Below are 21,306 nucleotides of genomic sequence, written 5' to 3' on the forward strand. Positions count from 1 at the left end.
CGTCATCAACTTCAAATTTCTAGAAATATTTGTTATTTCATTTTAGTCACTTGCTTTAACGCGAACCCCAAAACTACACTATACACCAAGACTTCAAAGAATAGAGAACAATTAAAGTAGCAGTTGGCAAGTTGCCATGAACTTACTTACTTTTTTCACTTTTTCCAGATTGTGTTTTTCTTTTATCTGTTCCAAAATGCTGCACAGCGGAATTTCCTCAAAAGCCTGCAAAACCTGAGGAGAGAGATGAGTAGCTGTTTGCAGTTCTTCCATTTCATGACATTACCTTGGGTTAAGCTAAAATAGAGCTGAGAGTTGTTCAGCACAGCAGCAGATGTGCTGCTTTATCAGGCCAGAATAAAGACAACCAGATCAGTAAGGATGTATAGAACAGGAAATAGGCTGGAAGAGCTGGGGTTGTGGTGCTTGGAGAAGGTTCCAGGGAGGGCTCAGAGCTTCTTGCAGTGCCTAAAGAGGCTCCAAGAGAGCTGCAGAGGGACTCTGGAGTCCCAGAGTGCCAGCGCTCAGAGCTTCTTCCAGTGCCTCAAGAGGCTCCAAGAGAGCTGCAGAGGGACTCTGGAGTCCCAGAGTGCCAGGACGAGGAGGAACGACTTCACAATGACAGAACGTAAATTTAGGTTAGATATTAAGAAGAAATCATTCCCTGTCAGGGCAGTGAGGCTCTGGCACAGGCTGCCCAGAGAAGCTGTGGCTGTCCCATCCCTAGAAAAGTTCAAGGCAAGCCTGAATGGGACTTGGAGCAACCTGGCTTAGAGGAAGGGCAGATATCCCACATCACCCAACCAAGACCAAGCGCAAGACAGTTTTAAGAAGCAGTAATAGTACTAAACAGAGAATAATTGAAAACTTGGTCAAAATTTGTAAATCAAGGATGGTCCTTCAAGCAAGACTGAATTCTGTAGTATGAATGTGATATTGATACAGTGTGTAACTTTATAAGTTTCTAAAGCAGAGTAGCACCATTTAAAACTACGGTTATTGTGAGAGCCTTCCCTCCCATGAGCACAGAAGGGAGTCCTCTAGACTTGCACAGACAGCAAAAGTGACCCCAAGCATGGACGGAGGCTGCCGAGGGTTCTGATCCGCGCTGGGAAACACTGACCTGCGCCAAGGCCAAGCTGAACCCAGGGCGGGCGGCCTCGCGGGTGGCTCCCAGTCCCTCCACCAGCCGCTTCAGGGTGTACTTGAGTTCATCATCCTGCAAGAGAGACCGAGCTGGTCGGTGTGCGGGCTGCTCCGAGCGCGGCCCGGCCGCCGGACCCCCGGCCCCGGCCCGTGCCCGGTCCAGCGCTGCCGCGTTCCCAAGCGGGAGCGGAGCGATGAGCCGTGCGATGAGCCCCTGCCCGCCGCACCCACCGCCCCTCCGGCCCCCGCCTCACCTTCTTGCCCTCCCGCAGGTGCCGCAGGAGGCTCTCAGTGGCCGCCAGCCGCACCTCCTGCTCCGGCTTAGCGATGTCCCAGAAGAAGTCGAGGAAGGCGCGGCCCTGCCGCAGCACCCCGCGGGGGTCGGTCACGGCCGCGCCGCCGCCCCGCGGCTCCATCTCCTGCATCGGCTCCATCCCCGCCATGCCGCCACCGCTGCCGCACGTGGGGCCGCCCGCCCGCTCCGCCTCTTCCGGGGCAGCGCGGCGCCGCGGGACGGGCTCGGCCGCCGTGTGAGCCGCTCTCCTCCGTCCCCCCGGTACTTCAGTCCCGCTCCCGTTATGGCTGTGCCTCTCGCCCTCCGTGTCCCCTCAGACCCCGTTCCCCTCATGGCCGCCCTTCCCACCTCGCTCCCTCAAGCCCTCATGCCACAAATTCGGATTGCTTTCCCGGTGTGCCGCAAGCCAATCGTGACACACGCGACGGACACATTGATGGATTATTTCAGATATGCGAGAGCCGCGGTGCTCGGTGGTGTTCCACAAAGCCAGCAGACCCCATCGGGCTTTTCACACCATTATTTGTACTCAGTTCAGAGTTACTAACTTTCCAAGTATCCCATATATCGGGATTGATTAGTAATTTACAAGTTGTGTAACCTCAGCTAACTTATACACATGCTGATGGGAAGGGTCTTCACAGAGTCTTTAGAATTATAATGAACATAGATCAGCTATGGGATACATGGACCTTGAGTCTTCTTCTAAGTTAGCAAAGTATACACAGATGTGCACCAAAATCCGAATTTACTACATTCTTAATGCTCATTAGTTCCAGATGTCCTTGAGTAAGGGATGCTGACTGCTGCCTGCCCCACGGTTGGGTCTCCTTTCTTGCTGAAAATATGCAAAGATCTTACATTAAAGAACATTACTACTTAAGATAATCTTGACATATTCCACATGTTACAACAGCCCCGCTCCCCTCAGCGCCACGTTCCCTCCCTGGCCCCCAGCCCTGCTCCTCCGCAGGACTCATTCCTCCTCCTGTGCCCTGCCCCGAGGGTTCCCGGCCTTCCCTCACCCCGTTCCCATCTCTGGAGGGAGGCTGCGATCCAGGATCCAGGATCCAGGCTGGATCGCGGGGCTGGACCGGGACAGAGGGGCAAGGCGTGCGGGGTGAGCCGGGATCGGCAGCGCAGGGTCAGGGACACGAGGCGTGGGCATAGCTGGCTATCGTATGAGAATCGGTGGTGTGGTTTCATTAGAAAACGTTAAATTATGGCCTGGCAAAAGGAGACAAACCAGTTGGTACCTGGATCCTGTGCCCGCGGGGCTGGACCGGGACAGAGGGGCAAGGCGTGCGGGGTGAGCCGGGATCGGCAGCACAGGGTCAGGGACACGAGGCGTGGGCATAGCTGGCTATCGTATGAGAATCGGTGGTGTGGTTTCATTAGAAAACGTTAAATTATGGCCTGGCAAAAGGAGACAAACCAGTTGGTACAAATGGTAATTTTAAGGGCACTGTGAAGCTCTCGGGTACAGCCCGTTGTGATAATTTGCATTAAAATCCAGCACCATCCTCCAGCAGCCCTGTGAACACTGCGTGCTGCTGCCAGACACCCGCGGGAGTGCAGGGAATGACCCCGGGGCAGGATCCATCCCTGTGATCACTGTGCATGACTGTGACACCTGGAGCAGGATCCATTTCCATGAGCTCTGTGATCCCTGCCCGCAGCGACAGCGGGACGCTCGGGGAACGAGAGCCGCGGGCTGCGCTGTACGAGCACCGGAGTGTCCAACGCTCACCGGAGCGCCAGCGCCGCGCAGCCCGGGCACATCCCCGGGGGATCCCCCACAGACACCGGGCACATCCACGGGCAGATCCCCGGGGGATCCGGAGCACATCCCCGGGCGGAGCCGCGGGTAAATCCCGCGCAGATCGCAGAGCAGACATCGACCGGATCCCCGGGCACGTCGCGACCCACAGCCGACGGGAGCGAGCCGCGCCGGGCACCTCCCGACAGGCAGCAGCGCGGACAGCCCCGTCGGGGCGGGGAGCTGGAGGCAGGCACCGCGCGGGGCAGCCCCGGCCCGCGCGCCGCCGTATATAAGCGTTGCGGGGTCCTCGGGCGCGGTCCTGTCACGCTCGCACGGGGACGAGGCCGCGGCGGCGATGGCGGATTTCGATCCCTACGACGACCGGGCCTACAGCAGCTTCGGCGGCGGCCGCGGGTAAGCGGGGCCGGGGGCAGCACTCGGGGCTCCCCCCGTAGCTGGGACGGCAGCGGGGAGCAGCGGCTCCGGCCGGGCGAGGCGGGGGCGCGGCCGCGGGGCCCGGCCTGTCCCGCTCCGCGGGGATGGCGGGCGGGGGTTGCTGGGGCACATCCACGGGCAGATCCCCGGGGGATCCGGAGCACATCCCCGGGCGGAGCCGCGGGTAAATCCCGCGCAGATCGCAGAGCAGACATCGACCGGATCCCCGGGCACGTCGCGACCCACAGCCGACGGGAGCGAGCCGCGCCGGGCACCTCCCGACAGGCAGCAGCGCGGACAGCCCCGTCGGGGCGGGGAGCTGGAGGCAGGCACCGCGCGGGGCAGCCCCGGCCCGCGCGCCGCCGTATATAAGCGTTGCGGGGTCCTCGGGCGCGGTCCTGTCACGCTCGCACGGGGACGAGGCCGCGGCGGCGATGGCGGATTTCGATCCCTACGACGACCGGGCCTACAGCAGCTTCGGCGGCGGCCGCGGGTAAGCGGGGCCGGGGGCAGCACTCGGGGCTCCCCCCGTAGCTGGGACGGCAGCGGGGAGCAGCGGCTCCGGCCGGGCGAGGCGGGGGCGCGGCCGCGGGGCCCGGCCTGTCCCGCTCCGCGGGGATGGCGGGCGGGGGTTGCTGGACGGGGGCGCTGCCTCGGGGAACTGCTTGGGCTCGTTCTGCCCCCCGCCCGCCCTCCTCCGGGGCGGGGGGGTGCCCTTCCGCCGGCCCCGCTTTGTGGGCGGGGTGGGGGCTGCTCCTGGGGGTCCCGGCCGTGCCCGCGCTGCTCCGGCCGGCGCCGCAGGATCCAGGGCCGGGCGGCTCGGGAGCGCCGGGAAGGGGCGGGAGGAAGAGGGTGTCGCTGTTCCCGCCGTCCCGGAGGCGAGTGGAGGGGGGATTTAGGGAGGTGCTGGGCCAGAGCCAAGGAAGGCCGTGAGGAGCTCGTGCGGGGCCGGGATGGGCGGAGGGAACGTCCCTGGAGGACTGAGCAGGGCCGGAGGCCGCCGTGCTGGCGGGACGAGACGCCCCCGGGAGCGGGCAGCGTTGTGGTGCCTGCGGCGGGAGGAAGTGGGAGGGCTTTGTGGTGTCTCCGCACGAGCAGCGCCGGGAGCTGCCGTCCTGCGTTATCCGGGGCTCCCGGTGCTGACTGCAAATCCCCGATCCCGAGCAACCGGGCTTGTCTCCGTCTCTTTGCTGAAGAGTGTTTAGGGGAGGAGCTACAGAGACAATAACTCGTAATTAGAAGTTTGTGTTAAATCAAGCTAGGAAGGTGCAATCAAGCAATTGATTTTTTTTTTTTTTTTTTTTTTTTTTGGAGGCTGGTGCTGTTACAAGTTTCTCTGGAATAAAACAGTAGGCATAAATTTGTGGAATAAACTTCTTGATGAGCAAATCTTCCCAAGTGTGTTGCTGTACAATCTAATCTTCCAGGGTGTATTTCCTGATCAAAAGTGTGTTCGTGTCCTTTTCTGCTCTTAGATAAATAACTTGGTTTCGTTTCAGACTCTTTAGGCAGCAGGGAGGAGCTGCTGGAGTTAGAACAGCAGTAAGTTTTTTTTGTCTTTGGAAGGACTCTGCTACTTTAAGCTTTTCAAGCTCATTTTCATGCACTGATACCCTTTGTGTCTAATTCAGAGAGGTCCCAGAGCAAACAGATGATGTAGCTGCTTGCATTTCTGTTGTTTTCTTAAATTCTGTAACAAAATAACCATGCCAGCAGCCTAAAGTGATACTTGACTCACTATAAACTCAGCTATTGCTGCACAGTGTATCTAGTCAGTGTAGGCAAATCCTGTGAAGGAATGAAACGCCAGGTAAAACGTTATTCAGATTCCTGTGAGAGAGCTTAAATTTGCTGTCAGGGAAGATGTGGATCCTGGCTTGGTAAACTGAAGGCATCCTGCAAATTAGTAGATGTCTTTACAGATAAGAAAGTGTACTTATTCTAATTTCCCTGCAGTTCTAAACATCAGATACTACTGATATTAGGGTCCAATGTATACTTCTATCCAATTTATTGTAACTATCAAGTTCCTAATAGCTAACTCACAATTTAGTCTCTGTGTACATTGTGTGAAGTCCTGTTATATATGAACTGTAGTGAAAACATGACTGTTCTTGAAGGTTCTGATTAAAGAATCCCATGTTAATTTGAAGTGGCTCCTGCTCATTTTTAGGTGCTCTAGGACTGCAGGAATAGTGTAACCTCAGCTGGGGTGTAGTAGTTTTTGTGGGAGTTGCATTTTGCATAACCTTTGGTGTACATACCAAGTGAGCACAGGATTTCAGTGTGGCAGATGGGAAATCAGTGCCCAGCAGGTTGTGACGTATGGAAGTTATCTGCCTCTTTGTCATAATCATCACAATAGGGGTGGAAGAGCATCAAGATGTGAGTGGTGTGATGAGATGGGATTTGCTACACCTGAGATGTTCAGTGATGCCCTGACTAAAAGCTGAATCATAACATTGGGGGATATTATGAAGTCACTTAAAGAAATCACTGTATTCCTGGTGAAGAATGTGATGCTGACATAAATTACAAAAGGCTTACTATAAGCTTTTTGGAAAGTCTTTTGGAGCCCAAAATTTGACAGGAAAACCTGTAGGTAAGTATACCAAGGCCTAGTTGAAACTGAAACTGTCTGTAGAGCTTCTCAGAGTTGAAAGAAGGGGAGTGTTTACCACTCCTCACTCGCTGCTAGGCTGTTTATTTAGGTGTGGCTTGAAGTGCTGGGCACCCTACTAAAGGTTGAGATTCACCTGCTGAAGTGCTGCACAGTGAAAATGGGGAGTTAGTCCTTGTGCTTCTGGCAGCTTGGGTCCTCTGGCTTACCCAGCTAGCTGTAAAGGTATCTCCTCATTTTTAGGCTTGGGTAAGCATTTTGCTGAAGACATCTGATGCTTACTCCAGACGTGTCCTGGGTTGCTTGAATAAATTGGGTTTGAATTTGGTGCTGTGGTCCTGGAGGGTTGGCACTGCCATCCTGCTAATCCTTGTGCTCCCCCAGAAAAGCTCTGATGTCAGAACCCAGGGTAGGCCATTGTCTCTCTGCTGTGCAAAAGGCAAATACTGAGCTTTGATCTCTGGGGAAAGGCTATTTAACTCTGATATTGGCTTTCAAAATAGCCTTCATTTTGAACTCCTGGCAGATCTTCTTTTCTGGAAACCTAACTAAACTTTGCATAAGAGTAGCTTTAAAATTGGAGTTGAGTTGTTTTCTACCCAATATGGGCAAAGTCATTAACTCAGCTCACCGAAGTTCAGTTATGGGGATGTTGTTAGAAGCAAGCTTTCCTCTTCAGCATTCTGCTTTCCTTTTTTTCCTGACAAGGAAATCAAGCCATGTCTTTCAGATTCTCCCAGTAAGATGACATAATAATTATTACTTAATTGTGTCTAAGCAGAAGTTTGGAGTGGGAAGTGCAGATATTCATTCAGAACTCTGTTTGCCTAGTTGTGTTTTCAATTATTGTTTTACTTTTGTCCTACTTTGTTGCAAATGAGAGAATCTTCTTCCCATCTCATTGTTTGGTTACTGAAGTCAGCCCTTTTATTTCACTGTTTCAGTGTTGGAAAAAATGTAGGGAAGTACAGAAACAATTTCTGTTGCTATACCTGAGTTCTGTAAGAAACTTGGTTTGAAACTCAGTTATTGACCATTCCTGTTCTTCAAATGGAAACTAAATACCAAAGGTATAGTTGTATATTTGATAAACAAAGCCTTAATGTCAAATTGGAGAAGAATATTTAATTTTCTGGCTTTAAAATCAATCTGGATTGCACAATAGGGCATGGATTTCCACATATGCAGCCCGTGAAGTTCTGGTGTACTGTGGTAGAAAGGAGGTTTGTCTGTAGCACAGAAAATCCTTTTGGGGATTGAGAGTGTGGTCTTAGAAGTGGCTGAAATGGAGCTGAGTGGAGGTGGCTGATGGAAGTTGTAGTTCCAGCCCTTGTTCCCCTTCTCATTCCTAGCTTGGCAAAGTGCTCCTTGCAGCTGTGCTGATCACCTTGTTGGTCTGGCCGTGGACTCAACTCCAGGCCAGGTTTTTAGGTGACTGGCAGCTCAGGGAATGTCCTGAGAATATGTACAAGGAGAGAATGCTCATTTGAAACTCAATTCTGATGTTCCTGGAGGATTTAAACATGAAGATTTTCTTTTTTGGATGCTGGTGTGTTAATAGCTGTTCCTAATGCTGTAAATGATAAATGAGGACAAAGGCACAGAACTGATTCTATGTATTATGGGATTATTTAGAACGGCAACTCAGCTTTCTTGGAGTTCCTCCTTAAAACTCAGTCTTCAAGTAATTCAAAACTATTTCAGCTTCTAGTTCTCCAGTATGTTTTTGACTTGTTAATGAGACAAAGGCAGATGAGGAATATTGTCAAAAATGCTAAAATGCAAACCTGGGTGGACTCTAATTAAAGATATGTAGATTGTGGTTCAAGTAGATTTAGCAGCATGTTGATAGTGGTGGTGACAAATGATTCCTGCATGGAGCTGCTAAATAAGGCACAAATGACAGGCTGACCTAGGAAGTGTTAAGGAATCTTATTCAAGCTTAATGCATTATCTGATTCATTAGTAGTAAAATATTTATTCTTGAATGAAAAAAAATACTGTCAAGGACCTTGCTGGCACAATGGATTTTTTTGACTGCATGCAACCAACCAGAATAAAATGAAATTATGAAATTATTTGACCTTCTGGGTTTTAGGAAGGACTCTGCAGCTATTTGATTGGTCCATGTCAGATTGGCAAATCCTGCTTTGGTACAGCTTGTGTTCCACTGTGGTTTTAAATGCACGGGGAGCCTCAGGGAAAGGGAACAGACACAAGAAAGCCCAGCAGAAGGAAGGTGATAAAGGGAAGATAGACAGAGTAGTCAGTAGGTATTTCAAGTAAAGGTCAGAAATTGCTTATGTGGGACAAATGGTGTTGGAACCAGTGGCATCCTGTAGTCTGGGAGCTTTGACTTCAGGTTGCCTTGTACATACCTTGCTCTCTGAACAGAAATTCCAAGTTGGCTTTTGAAGATTGGGCTCTGCAGGAAGTTCACACAGATGTGTCACATTAGTAAAGAATTTATCTGGTACAATTTAATTCCTGTGCATGCAGTGCCAAGAGTTTCACTGGTACTGAGGGACAAGACAGGAAAAGACCACCCAGTTTACCTCTGTAGTTCACAAGACAAAAGAAGTAAGCATCCACAGAGCACGTGATTTTTTTCTGCCTCAGAACCCCTTGTTCAACCAAATTTATTTTGTGTTCAGTTCAAAGCATTCCAGTCCAGATATCCAACAATTATGGTCACAGCTTCAGACTTAGGTGAAAGTCTTTCTCTTAAGTTAAATGTTGCTGAGATAATTCAGATGATTCTGGAGTGGATGTTGGTAATGTGCTCTTTAGTTAAAAGCATTGGATCCAGCTTAATTTCCAGATAAGCTGACAAACCTGTGCCATACAAGTGTTTGTTCATTGCCATAAATTATTCTTAAAATCGATTCCAAGATGGGGTTTTTTAGAGGTAGTGGTTTTGAGCAGGGGACATCGGAGGTAACCTTATGTTGCTTTCCTTAATGAATTGTGGGTTAAAAAGTTCATTCATCACTTCATTAATGAATTCACCTGGTAATGCATTCAGTTTCCCACTGAAGTACTGCATCAGGTAATACTGGAAAGGAGCTGACCAGCAGTTCAGGTGGCAGGTGTAAGCAAAAGGGTAGAAAAAGTGCCCAAAGCTGTGGGAAGATGGACTTGCAGCTAAACCCAGCTCCTGGGCAGGGCTGTGGCAGCACTGGGGCTGTGCTGGGAGCAGCTCCAGAGGCACTGTGCTTTTTCCAACAGGTCTCGTGGTGGTGGCCTTGGTTCCCGCAGGAATAAAGAGCTGCCAACAGAACCCCCTTTCACAGCTTATGTGGGAAATCTGCCCTTCAACACTGTCCAAGGAGACATAGATGCCATTTTCAAGGATCTCAGCATAAGGAGCGTACGACTAGTCAGAGACAAGGAAACAGACAAATTTAAAGGTGAGTGTTCAGAGCTCTTTGGTGGTAGCTGAAAAATTAGTAGGAAAGAAAGTCACTTTAAAAGGGGATTTCAGTCTAAAGCACAGTTTTCTGCTTTGATGTTGACTTATGGAGGTTTTCTTATTCACTGATATGTGTAAGTGTATCATTTGAATGAGAGTCACTGTTTCATCATCCTGAGATACAGAGTAACCTGAGTGAGGAGTCAGTATTTGCCCTGACATAAAAACATCTCAAACCTTGTCTGGTGTGAATACTACCAGAGCTGACCCACTTAAATCCTATGACCTTAGGTATTAAGTAATTCCTTTACATCAGAAGACTCTCATTGCTTCGGCTCTTGTCTTTTTTTAGTAGACAGGGAGAAAAAGCTAGTAGATAACCCATTCAGGCAGTTGTTTTAGAGGATGCAAATTCAACTGCTATGGGAATTGTGTGGTGGAAATGGACTGTGTTTGTAAGTTACTTTAAGGGATGGAAAAGGTTTACCTTGGATAACAGAGGGCCTTTGAAAAGGAGTAAATCCATTAAATGATGTGATTACCCAAGATCACACTGCTGACCACATAAGTATTTCAATTTCTTATTTAAAAAACTCTAGGAATGAAGAATCAATATTCAGCTGAATAACTGTCTGAAGGCATAGATCAGATCTAATCTATAATGAGAACTCTGAAAAAAAGAATTAGGCTCTTGCCATTCAGAGTTCCCAGAGTTCTGTTTCAGGATTTGCCCCATCATTAACAGGTGCAGGTAGACGTGTTCATTGTTGATGATGATTGTTTTCTAAGCCATGTGCATCTTGTATGTCACATCCCAACTCATGTTTAAAAGAGAAGGAAGCTATTAGCAGGCATGCAGGAGGATAGCCTCTTAAAAGGCCTTTTAAAGTGCTATTAACTTGAGATGTGTTTCTTACAGGATTTTGTTACGTAGAGTTCGATGAGGTGGAGTCACTCAAAGAAGCTCTTACATACGATGGTGCAGTAAGTACATTTGCAGTTAATTTGTGAAATCAAAAACCAGCATAAGTCTCAAACTCTTTGGCAGCCCTTTTGATACATCCTGAACGGATTCTCCCCTTGATTTAACAGCTTTTGGGTGACCGATCACTCCGAGTGGACATAGCAGAAGGCAGGAAACAGGATAAAGGTGGCTTTGGCTTCAGAAAAGGTGGCGGGCCTGATGACAGAGGTGACTTCCATTTTTCTAAGTAGCTTCTTAAATATCATGGTCATAGGTATGGCTTCTGGTGCTGACTAATGCTAAGACAAGGCATGCAAGTGAACATGAAGATGATATTGAAAGGTGAAATTTTGTATGTAAATATGTACGTGTTTCTAACTAGCTGCTGCTGCTGCTCCTGAGGTGTCTGAAATTCAGCTGTGCTTTGTGTCAAAAGGCTGGATGTGTTGTCACTCCTAACCCAGGAAGTGAGACCAATACCCCTACTGATGTGTTGTGTCTTGCAGAGGACAGTCATAAGCCCAACAGTCTGATCTGCTACTATTTTATGATGATGTATGAAAAGTGAGTAAGCACATGTAGACAAGTGCTAATTTTGGAGTATGTATCTTGTTCCAGTGTAAAAACGTTCTTGCCTGTAGTTGAAGGTTGGTTGAACCAGACTCCCCAGAGGTTTCCATTGAATGTGTACTAAAGAAACTTTTCTGGCCACTTATTCTTGGTAAACTTTGACTGTTTGTTCCTGTGCAATGGAACTTGGTTGTACCAAAAGAAAAGGATTTTCCAGCAGCATGACTTTGAATATTGAAGGACTGAAACATTGGTTTGGTATTCCCTTGCTCAGTCTTTCCCACAGCTTTAGACTTGAACACCATTGTGGCTTTTTTCCTAGGAATGGGAGGAGGTTCCAGAGAATCCAGAGGAGGTGGATGGGATTCCAGAGATGACTTCAATTCTGGTATCAGTATTAACACTTATACAGATAGGATGCCTAAAAGGCACTGAAATGTTTTCATTTTCATTTGTCACCATTACTGGTTTGATTGAATCTACTGTATGTACCAACTTTGGACATCCTGCAGCTGTGATGGGATTCCTCATGGGAAATCTTCCATTGCCATGAGAGGAAATTGTCCCAATAGAAAATTCTATGAAACAAGTGCAAATGACAGAATTCTTGTCCAGATGTAGCCTATGGGTGACTGTTTTAGGCATTTCTCAAGCATACAACTAAGTAAATTTCTGAATAGTAGCAGAAACAGACAGATCATGTAGGAAGGCTGATGCTCTGTCAGAGCAGAGCCTTTCATCTTCTCAAGGAGATGTGATATCATTATATGTGTGTCCCTGGAGTAACTGACTTCTCCACAGTCAGATTAGTGTACCAAAGCACCTGTAAATGCAAAATGTTCCTAAACTTTTAGACCTGCTTTGGTAATGCAGCTGCAGCAAGTGACTGAGCTTGCTGAATGGAAGGTAGTGACAGAGCCACTGGGCTTGCTCTTAACTTCCAGTCAGTTCCAGCTATTAGAATGCAGGGTGGTATTAACACAATTGCTTTTGTCCTCTGAACTCATGGGTTTGGTCCATTTTCTGATGGAGAGATGCTGGCAAGTATGACTTTGCAATGTCTGGTCTCTGCGTGAGTGGAATGAAGGATGCAGGAGAAGCAAAGTGTGTCCTTGCCCCCAGCATGGATTGGAGCATGGTGCTGGAGAGAGGAGCTTGCTGCAGTGCTGAGCTTAACCTGCCTTTGGAGCTAAGCATTCTGTGTCACAGCTTCATACCTTCTTTGGCAGCTTCTCCAAATGTGGATGCATTTTGGCCTGTTAAATGCTGGATGAGTGATTCGTGAGCCAGAAGTTTAGCATTTCAGTCTTAGCTGCTACGGAAGCTTTTCTTCTCAGGTTGTACAGCCTTGCTCTAGATCAAGTCTTTAAAGATGGCTTGTTTGGCACTGAAGTAAGTAAGGGACAGCTCTGCAACTCTGCCAAATACTGAAGTCGAAAGGAAAACCTCAGTTGGGAACCAAACAACTTTCTCTTCTAGGCAGCTTCTGAAAATCTGAGTGTATTCCCTTTCTGTATGCTGATAGCCTGTAGTCTCCTCCTCCCACTGAAATACAGGCAGTGGGGGCTTGGAGAGATACTCAAGGGTAGTCACTGGTACAGACTGGAACTCTGGTCAGTGACAGATAGTTCTTGATTTACTTTTTTTTGGTGATACATAAACTGAAGAAATGCAGTCAGTTTAAAGTCTGATTCCCTGCCCTTTAATTAATTTAGTAAATGCCTGGTCAGTTTATAGTACAGCTAAACAGCCCTGGGGTTTTACTCTGTTTTATAATTGTATTTCACTACTCCCCAGCTATTTTCTAACTTGCTCCTGTGGATTTCATGCTAAGGCTGTAGCCAGTGTGATGATCTGGCTATGGAAGTACTCTGAGTACTGTCTGAGTACTACTCTGTGTGCTGTCTCTCAACTCAGCTAATGATGTTAAACTCAAGTTTCAGCCAAGGTTCATATTTTAAACTCACTTGACCCATTCTCCAACACTCCAATAAGCCTGTAAGTGGATAAAGCACTTTCTGAACTTGGCATAGTATATGTGGTTTCAGATGGAACCTGAACAGCTCTTCCAGAAGGTGCCAGAGCTCTGTGAAACAATCTGTCTGCAGACAAAGGCTCTCAGTGCACCACCTTGGACTGACAGCGGTGACTAGCAAGGTTTTCCAGTCATCCAGATAAATCTAGATTAAATACATTGCAAAAGATGCTCTTTAAATTCACTGTCTTCCATCTTCAGGATTCAAAGATGATGACTTCTTGGGAGGTCGGGGTAGAGGAACCCGCCCTGGAGACCGGCGGCCACCAGGTGCCTCCATGGGAAGTGGTGGCACTGGTCGCTTCAGAGATGGGCCTCCCCTTCGTGGGTCTTCCATGGACTTCAGAGAGCCAACAGAAGGTAAACTCCTCCTGTGTGTGGTTTGCTCTTTCTCTGCAAAGGAGGCTCCTGGTTTCATTGTCAGGTTAAAGCTCCTGCCCTTCCCGGGCAGATCTCACCAGTGGAATGTTTTTCCTTTCAGAGGAAAGAGCACAGCGACCCCGACTCCAGCTCAAACCTCGAACAGTCGATACTCCCCTCAATCAAGTAGCCAATCCAAACTCTGCCATCTTTGGAGGAGCCAAGCCCCGGGAGGAAGTAGTAAAAGAACACGACTGAGTTTGGGGTTGAGAGGGAATGGGGAGGCGGGAGAAAAAGCAAGACAGTACAGAGTGACTAGCTCTGCTGGAATGTCAACCCTGCAGTTTACCATTCCTGCCATCTGGTATTTGTCCTCTTTGAAACCGAAAACACAGAGCTTGTGAATGCATGTCAGCTGTTAACAAGTGGTTTTTAGTACGTTCTTGGCTTTGCTGTATCTAGTGCCTGCTTTGTGCTGAGTTTCCCTCTTCTGTTTCCTTCCAAGCAGCACAGTTGCCAGTAGATAAGGCAGTGTGGCTGCTTCCACGAGTGTGGAGGTCTCTGGACAAAGGTGCTGCTTCACTTCTTCCTTTCTGGGTTTGTTTTACTTTAGAAGCACAGGTTAGACTTAGTTATTTCCCTGTATTGTTTCCTTTTACTTCCTCAGTGTTCCTCTTCTGACTTGCATGTCTCGTTCTGTATTGCTGTGGCTCTGAAGAGGAAAACTGAAGAGTCCAGATGAGTTGAACAGAAATTTACAGTTCTAACCAAGTAGTGAAATACCATTTATGACAATTGGTGATAGTCACTGTTCACAGCAGAGCCCCTTATTAAACTAAGGGGGGCAGCTGCCCTTTCACATGGGTTGCCAGGAGGGATCAATTTAATGGATGCCTTGCCTGACAAGCCTGGTGAATAGCTGGTGGAATCAGTATGGATAAAGCTTCTGCCAGCAGCCTCTTCCTGCTGGCTCTTGACTTCCAAATGGTATGATGCTACTACAACTCTGAGCTCAAGGTTAGTGCTGCAAAGCCATGCCTGTTTGAGCACAACTGCTCACTGGCTCTTTCTGCTTACTTTTTTGGGTTTTACATGTTTGCTAAATTTTTAAATGAAGTTTCTACAAATAAAATTGACTTTTTTATTTTTGTTGAAGGAGTGTATACTTTGCCATGCAGTATTTGATCGTCACTATCCCCTGTATTTCTTTGCCCAGTGGGGTACAGTTTTAGGACCTCAGCTTTCAGAAAACCTTGAAAATGGGCAGATTAGTAATCTTTCTGCTGTAGATTCTCATGTAGAAGTTTGGGTAAAAAGCATCTCTTGTTACTACACCTCTCTTCCCTTGAAATGTTTCTTGTTAGTGCTGTGTGGGAGGAGGGAGGGGAGGCTGGAGCAAAAGGAGAAATCATTAATTTTGAAAACCAAAACCTGGTTCTACCACACTGAAGTTTGGACATGTCCAGTGTATGGGAAAAGCTTGGGCCCCTATTGCCAGTGCTGAGAGCCTTCAGACAAACCAGCCAGCACCCCAGAGTCCTTACAAGAGGAGGTTGGAAGCACGGCTGCCCCACTACCAGCACCACTGCTAGTGATGAATTTCTTCCCTAAGGTTCCCTTTGTAAGTCAGAGTCCCAGCAATTTACAGAACTACTCTTTCCTTCTTTCTGCCTTTCACTTAATCTGCTTCTGAGATAAGAACCATTTGTCTAACACTAATACTTAATTTAAGACAGACATGCATTTGTGTGGTTGTATTCCAAACCAATAATTGATCTATTTACATCTTCAATGTGGAAAAGATTTTAAGAACAAATTCCCGTATAAAAAACTCACTTCTAGTCAAGACAGTTGACTTTTAAATGTAAAAACAAAGGAAAAAAAAAGAATTCCAAACACTTAGCACATTCTGCTTCATAACAAAATAAATTTATGGATATGGTATTTTGTGAATGATCTTTTAAATAAAAGAAAACATTAAGTAATATTTAACATTGGTCTTTATTTGAGTCTACCATGTTTTTCCCCCCCTCAGTTTTCAAATATTGTGTTAATTTGTCCCATTCTGATACTAAATAAGGGGGGGAAGAGGAAAAGATAAAGGGGAGGAATCTAATCTAAAGAGTGCTGGAACAGTGAAGTAAAAATTAATTATGTGTGAAAATGAGCCAACTTCTTTGTCCTGTGACTTCAGTGTCACTTGAGTGCATTGCTAAGGCTGCCAGGTGGGATTTGGAATTCCTGCAGCTTGCAGGTGGTGCAGCTGCTCAGGCTGTGCTCCTCCAGGTGGGTGCTGCTGCCCTGTGGCTGGCACCAGGCAGGATGTGTGCTCCCAGTGTGAGTGCTGAGACAGTAAACGGATCAATGCTGCTGTTCTGCCAACTTCCTCCAACCTTTTCCAAGTGACCCGTTTCCCACTAGGCATCGTGGTTAGGGAGGCTGCTGCCCCGGGGCTGTGGCTGTGCTTTAATGTACTGCAGGGCAAGTTGAAAGAGGGAGAGCCATGTTTTTATTGAGGAAATGAGCTCTGACCTCCCTGCTGGTTTTACTGCTTTCCATAGCCTGAAAGGATGGGAAGTGTTCCTCCTTCCAGCTACTCAGTCCACCCTCTCTTAGCACAGCTTGAGCAGAGTCCCAGTCCTGAGCTGGAGCTGGCTGTGCCAGCCCTGGCTGTCCTGCCTGTCACCCTGAGGAGTGTGGAAGGGCAGGGCTGGGTGAGAGTTGTCCCCTGCGGCTCTTGCCACGCTTACCCTCAGCTGCTCTGTCAAACTGGTGCTGCTGGAAGCAGGGATTTCATCAGTGCATGGAGAAAAGGAACCCTGATGAGTGAGAGAGGTGGCAAATGGGTCATCTTGGTTCTAGATGGCTTTTTCTGTATCTGCTAATGCTGGTTTGGTTAAGGGCTCCCCACTAGTGAATGCAGCCTGATCCCAAAATTATTGTGTCATCTTTTTTTAAATAATTTTTCATTTGCAAATATTCATGCATTGCCTGGTTTCTTTGGAGCATCCCACTGTGCTTCCTATGTGTCTCAGGGTCAGACTCCTCCAGTCCTTTTTCTTTCCCTCCTTCAAAAATTCAGTGGATGAACATTTTCCTGTACAGAAGCTTATCAAACCAGCTTTTGTCAACAGTTAACACAACTATATTTAATAGATGGATGTGGCATTTAAATTTTGTAGGAGGAAGCAAGATTACTTTCTTCCCAACCTACCAGGAAAAGCAGTTGAGGTTTAACCTGTGATGCTTATCTTTACCTGCTGCTTAAAGCTAAGCCTGGCATGGCAAAGCCCAGACTGAGGAGGAACCAGCAGTGCAGCAAAGGGATCATTCACTTTGTGGCTATTCATGCTTTCACTGAGTTATTTCTGGTAGCTGTGCAGGGCTTTCTTCCAGCTTAAACTTAGAAAAATAAACAAAACTGAAGGCAGGAAGGCACCAGACAGGTTTTGGAACTGAAACAAGGTTTGCTTTGCTACTGTAGGAAGTTTTGTAGGAAGGTTTGCCATGTTACTCCAGTTTGGTTGCAAGTGGGGAAGGTGGGAGTCTGGAAGAGCTGTTGGACACTGCAGTGGACAGCAGCGTTTAATGTGCTGCAAAAGTCTGCTGGCAACCACCAAAAAATAACCCCCACCGAACTCCTGAGCCCAGGAATGCCCTTGGGAGAGCTCATCCCAGTCCTCAGGGCAGCACCCAGTGCTGGCACGGGTGTGTTGCCAACTCACTGGGCTGTACAAGCCTGGAGCAACTTCTGAGGGGGCTCTTTGTGCTTGTGGCTGTCAAGGTTGTTCTGATGGCTGAAGAAAGAGATGGAGGAGTGTTCACACACTCAAATAATGGGCTGGTGATGGTAGAGTCACATTAAATTCATGCCCTCAAGTGTGGCTTGCTGGCCTTCCTAAAGCAGCAACTTGCTCACCAGTCTGCTCTGAATCTGCAGTGCTGACTGAATTTCTGAAGTTCTCCAGGTGTCCCAGGGCTGATGATTGTGGCCAAGCTTGCTGTCCCAGGCAGTTTTGGATGATACTGATACTTCTAACTTAAGAACACTGATATAGTTTCAATCCTGACTTTAGTACATAATCTAGTAGAAGCATTTGCTGCCTGTAGTACTGCTGCTGACTTGTCTTCAGGAGAGATGATAAAACTGTGAGAATTTTAGAGAAAAATCCTGTAATATTGCAACCCTTCCTATGTGTAGGAAAGATTTAATACTAAAGCCAGCAAATTTTGGAATATATGTGCAGCCTCCTCAACCAGAGTACTGGCATGCTGCAGCTTGCAGAGCAGCCCTTGTCCTGCTGCCTGCTTTGGACAAATCTGCTTGGAGTGACTGCTGGAAACCCCCTGTTCCCCTGGGTGTGTTTTGGACAGGCTCTGTGTGTCAGGTTGGCTCCAAGGCACAGTCACAGGTTTTCTGTGCCAACCCCATCCCCTCTCTGTGCACAGAAGCTGTCTTGTGGTTATTTGCACTCACAGCAAAGGCACGGGAGAGGAGCTGTTAACACTGAGCATCTTGAAATCTGTGTTAAGTTGGTGCTTTACATTCTGATGGTTTCTGTCTTTCACTACCAGTGGAGTGCAAAGGCTCTGAAGGAAAGGGACTGCTTGCCTATTCCAGCATATTCTAGTGTAGAATATACAGTTACCTTTGTACTTCTCAAGGGCTTCCCTGGGATGGATTCTCGGGATGCAGTTTAGTTGGTGTTGCCTGTCTTTAATGTTTAGAAAGGGGAGTTTCTGTGACTGAAAAAGAGCTTGATTTCTAGCTGAGAGTGGAATTTTCTCATCTCCCTCCTGTTAAATGTCTCTTACCCGCTGCAAGAATGAAGTATATTAAAAGTGGCAGAGAGACATCTTTTATTTGGTGCATACATTTTATTTATATAATCTAATTTATTCTGTTGTTCGTGATAGCACTTGCTGTAGCAGTATTAGACCAAACTGAATAGAAGCATTTAGGATGGTGTAATCATATTTTTGACCCTGCTTGCTGAAAGGCTTTAATCCTTCAGTGCCAGACACTTGACTCTCAAGCCTGATGCACATTAGTAATAGCAATACCTTGATGACATTATATGTTCAGCCCCTCTCCTGTGCATTAGGCCCTGCAGGGAAGCTCTGCTGTTCTCCTGTGTGTGCTCACAGGAGCCCAAGGTGGACACAAGACACGAGCCATTAGGTTCTGGTGGTGTCTCGGTGGGCACATGGTGTCAGCATTATTAGATCTGGAATCCTGTTCCTCACCTCACTGTACCTGTTTGAGTGACTGAATCTAAAGCATTTTCTGGTTTCCTCTGTTCCGTGCCATCACCTGCTCAGCAGCAGGTTCAGTGTGACATCAGCTTCCCTCATTTCTGTCCCCTCTGCAGCAAAATACATCCAAGGGCTTCGAGGACTTTCAGCACTGTTACAGGAACAACCAACCCTCTTACCTGTGTGCTCACCAATTCCTGTGTAAAGCTCTAGAGTATCCCAGGGTTGATGTTTTTGAGATGTTGTTGCTGGGAATGCTACCACCACCTTTCTGCCCAGTAGGTTTCAGCCAGGTTAGTGTTCCCTGTGGTCAGGATTTGCTTCCTACCACAAGATTGTTTCGTTCATGTCACCGTGCTCCCGAGATCTGCCTCTTTCTTTTAAATAAACCAAAAACTCACAAAGTACCTCTATAAACCCCTGCAAAATCTGTACTGTAACAAATCTGTATAATTTGTATTGCTGTATAAAAATTGAAATAAAAGCATTCAAACCTTCTAGGTTTTTGTCTTCAAATTTAAGTATTATTGTGTCCACAAGGATGAGCTCAGCAGGATAAGAACAGGAAGCTTTGTACCAGAGGGATTTTTGGGATTAGTCTTTGCAAAGTCTACTTGGCCAAAGTTTTGTGAAGCACCCAGGCATCCTGGCTGTGAGATGACTTTCCACTGGGTAGCAGCATTTATTTTCCTTCAGCAGGAACAGAGCCACTTTCAGTTTCAGCTCAAGAGAGAGCCAACGTGCAGCTGGGCAGGGGAGGAGGCAGCACTTCCCCTTTGCCTGGGGAAAAGCTCATTCCACTCCAGCAGAGAGAAAAGTTTCCAGGTGAATACAAAACCATCCAGCACTACTTCAGCACATCAGAAAATTTCCTCCAAGATGTGGCTTGTGTTAGAGCTGCCATGAAAATGTTGCTAAACAAATGGAATGCATTGTAATCCCAGTTAGTGGTTGGGATGAGACACAAGCTCATTCTGCCCCAAAGCAAGAGGGCTTGATGCTGGTGCACAGCAATATTGGACTTGCAGAGCTGGTGAGCTTGGAGCCTGTTGGAGCTTAAAAAACATGTTGGAGCTTTCTCAAACCTTCCATTGGGTGTGTTTGTGCAGAAGAAGGGGTTTAGATGATGCCCTGTTTTCCAGTCCTTGTTTCACTACTGATTTTTGATCAGTGTTAGTCACAGCACCTGATTCAAGCAAAGTCAGCTGGTCTTTGAGCCGTCCCCACCTTTATTTGAAAGAATGTAAATCAGCCCTCAGGGCATTTGGCTTCCCAGGGCCCAGGTAAGCTGAGCCCAGTAGAAGATGGGTTCTAATGAGTTTTCTGGACCCAAGAGATCTCTTTGCAGCCTGTCACCTTTGTATCAAAAGGTGAAAAAGTGAATTAGGTTAACTGGTGAACCTTCCTGAAGGAGTAGGAATTTTGTTATAGGGGGAAAACAAACCCAAGTTGAAATGGATGAGCTTTGAAAAAAACACGAACAGTGAAATTCCAATGTGGTGTTTCTGTAACTTATTGCAGTAGATAAAAACATGCTGCTCCTTTTGTCAAATAAGAAATTGTTTCTAGCAGCAGGTCTCGAAGAGGCAGAGGGGTTTCAGGAGGGTAGAGCTCATTTCCCAAGCTGGGTTTGACCTGAGGGGTCATTTTGTGTGTGTTGGAGGAGAGTTGGTCTGGCCTCATGAAGAGCAGAACCTGTGGCTGTGCTGGGAAGTGCTCGGAGTGAGGGCTCATCCCAGACCTTTACATGAGGCCCTTCTTGGGAGAAACGTGAAGAAGGGAGAGAGGATCCACAGAGGTTGTGCTGCTGCACTAATTACCCTCCACTCAGGGAGGCTGGCCTCTCCAGAGGGCATCACTGCCCGAGAGCTGTTACACCACACTGGGGTGACCCTGCTGTGCCACTCCTTGGGCACAGGAGCAGCTCCTGCCTGCCCTGGAGGGGCTGAGGGGTCCCTCAGGGGACTGTCTGGGGACTAACACAAGGAGCAGCCCAAGCCACACCACAGCACTGAGTCTCACTTGAAGCTGAGACCCACCAGAGAACCTGTGAACAAATACATGGCACCTTTTAGCAGTGGCTGTTCCTGATGAAATTGATTTTGGGTACAAAAGATGAACTTTAAATGTCTCCAGCATATTTTGAGTATCAGTTCTGCTCTAAAGAACTCTTTTGCAAACTTCTGTTGTCAGATTATGTGTGAACATGTAAAAACCCTGCTAGAAATCTGTTAATAAACTATAATTGCTAAGGTCTCTGCTAGGAATGCCAATTTTGTAACAACCCTTTTGGCAGTGAAAAAAACATTTCACATTTTGCAATGTCCTTTACACAGATACCACCCAGAAACCATGTGAGAAATTAAAAGCTGAGTCTGCCTCTTTTTATCTTTCGTTCACCTTATACTGATTTCAAGATGGGCTTCAGCACCTGCATTTTGTCTGGGAATG

At 47.5% G+C, this 21,306-nt stretch overlaps 2 protein-coding genes across 4 annotated transcripts in view; one reads left to right on the forward strand and one right to left on the reverse strand.

Annotated features, from left to right (window-relative positions):
- MYBBP1A (MYB binding protein 1a) overlaps window positions 1-1,640 on the reverse strand; it is a 55,877-nt gene extending 54,237 nt beyond the window's left edge. For both annotated transcript variants that reach the window (XM_041399576.1, XM_041399575.1), the window contains exons 1-3: window positions 1,401-1,640; window positions 1,124-1,219; window positions 151-234 (exon numbers count right to left, since the gene is read on the reverse strand). In XM_041399576.1, coding sequence (XP_041255510.1) covers window positions 151-234; window positions 1,124-1,219; window positions 1,401-1,589 — 369 coding nt within the window. In that variant the 5' untranslated portion in view covers window positions 1,590-1,640. The remainder of the gene's footprint in view (window positions 1-150; window positions 235-1,123; window positions 1,220-1,400) is intronic.
- A 2,356-nt stretch (window positions 1,641-3,996) lies between these two features.
- On the forward strand, window positions 3,997-15,586 carry EIF4H (eukaryotic translation initiation factor 4H). Of its 2 annotated transcripts, XM_041399559.1 has the most exons (7): window positions 3,997-4,131; window positions 9,487-9,668; window positions 10,590-10,654; window positions 10,763-10,862; window positions 11,527-11,592; window positions 13,441-13,599; window positions 13,721-15,586. In XM_041399559.1, exons 1-7 carry the CDS (start codon window positions 4,073-4,075, stop codon window positions 13,855-13,857), a joined length of 768 nt encoding a protein of 255 aa, XP_041255493.1. In that variant the 5' UTR covers window positions 3,997-4,072; the 3' UTR covers window positions 13,858-15,586. The 2 variants fall into 2 exon arrangements, with proteins under 2 accessions (XP_041255493.1, XP_041255492.1); XM_041399558.1 differs by lacking the exon at window positions 11,527-11,592.
- The last annotated feature ends 5,720 nt before the right edge of the window (window positions 15,587-21,306 follow it).

Source organism: Onychostruthus taczanowskii, unplaced genomic scaffold (genome assembly GCF_017590055.1).
Source record: "Onychostruthus taczanowskii isolate IOZ18803 unplaced genomic scaffold, ASM1759005v1 scaffold165, whole genome shotgun sequence".
In the NCBI taxonomy this organism is placed as follows: Eukaryota; Metazoa; Chordata; class Aves; order Passeriformes; family Passeridae; genus Onychostruthus; species Onychostruthus taczanowskii.

Coding starts and splice junctions, on each gene's coding strand:
- EIF4H (XM_041399559.1), top strand. CDS start 4,073: ATGGCGGATTTCGATCCCTACGACGACCGGGCCTACAGCAGCTTCGGC. Junction 4,132..9,486: donor AGCTTCGGCGGCGGCCGCGG/GTAAGCGGGGCC, acceptor TTTTTCCAACAG/GTCTCGTGGTGGTGGCCTTG. Junction 13,600..13,720: donor CTTCAGAGAGCCAACAGAAG/GTAAACTCCTCC, acceptor TTTTCCTTTCAG/AGGAAAGAGCACAGCGACCC.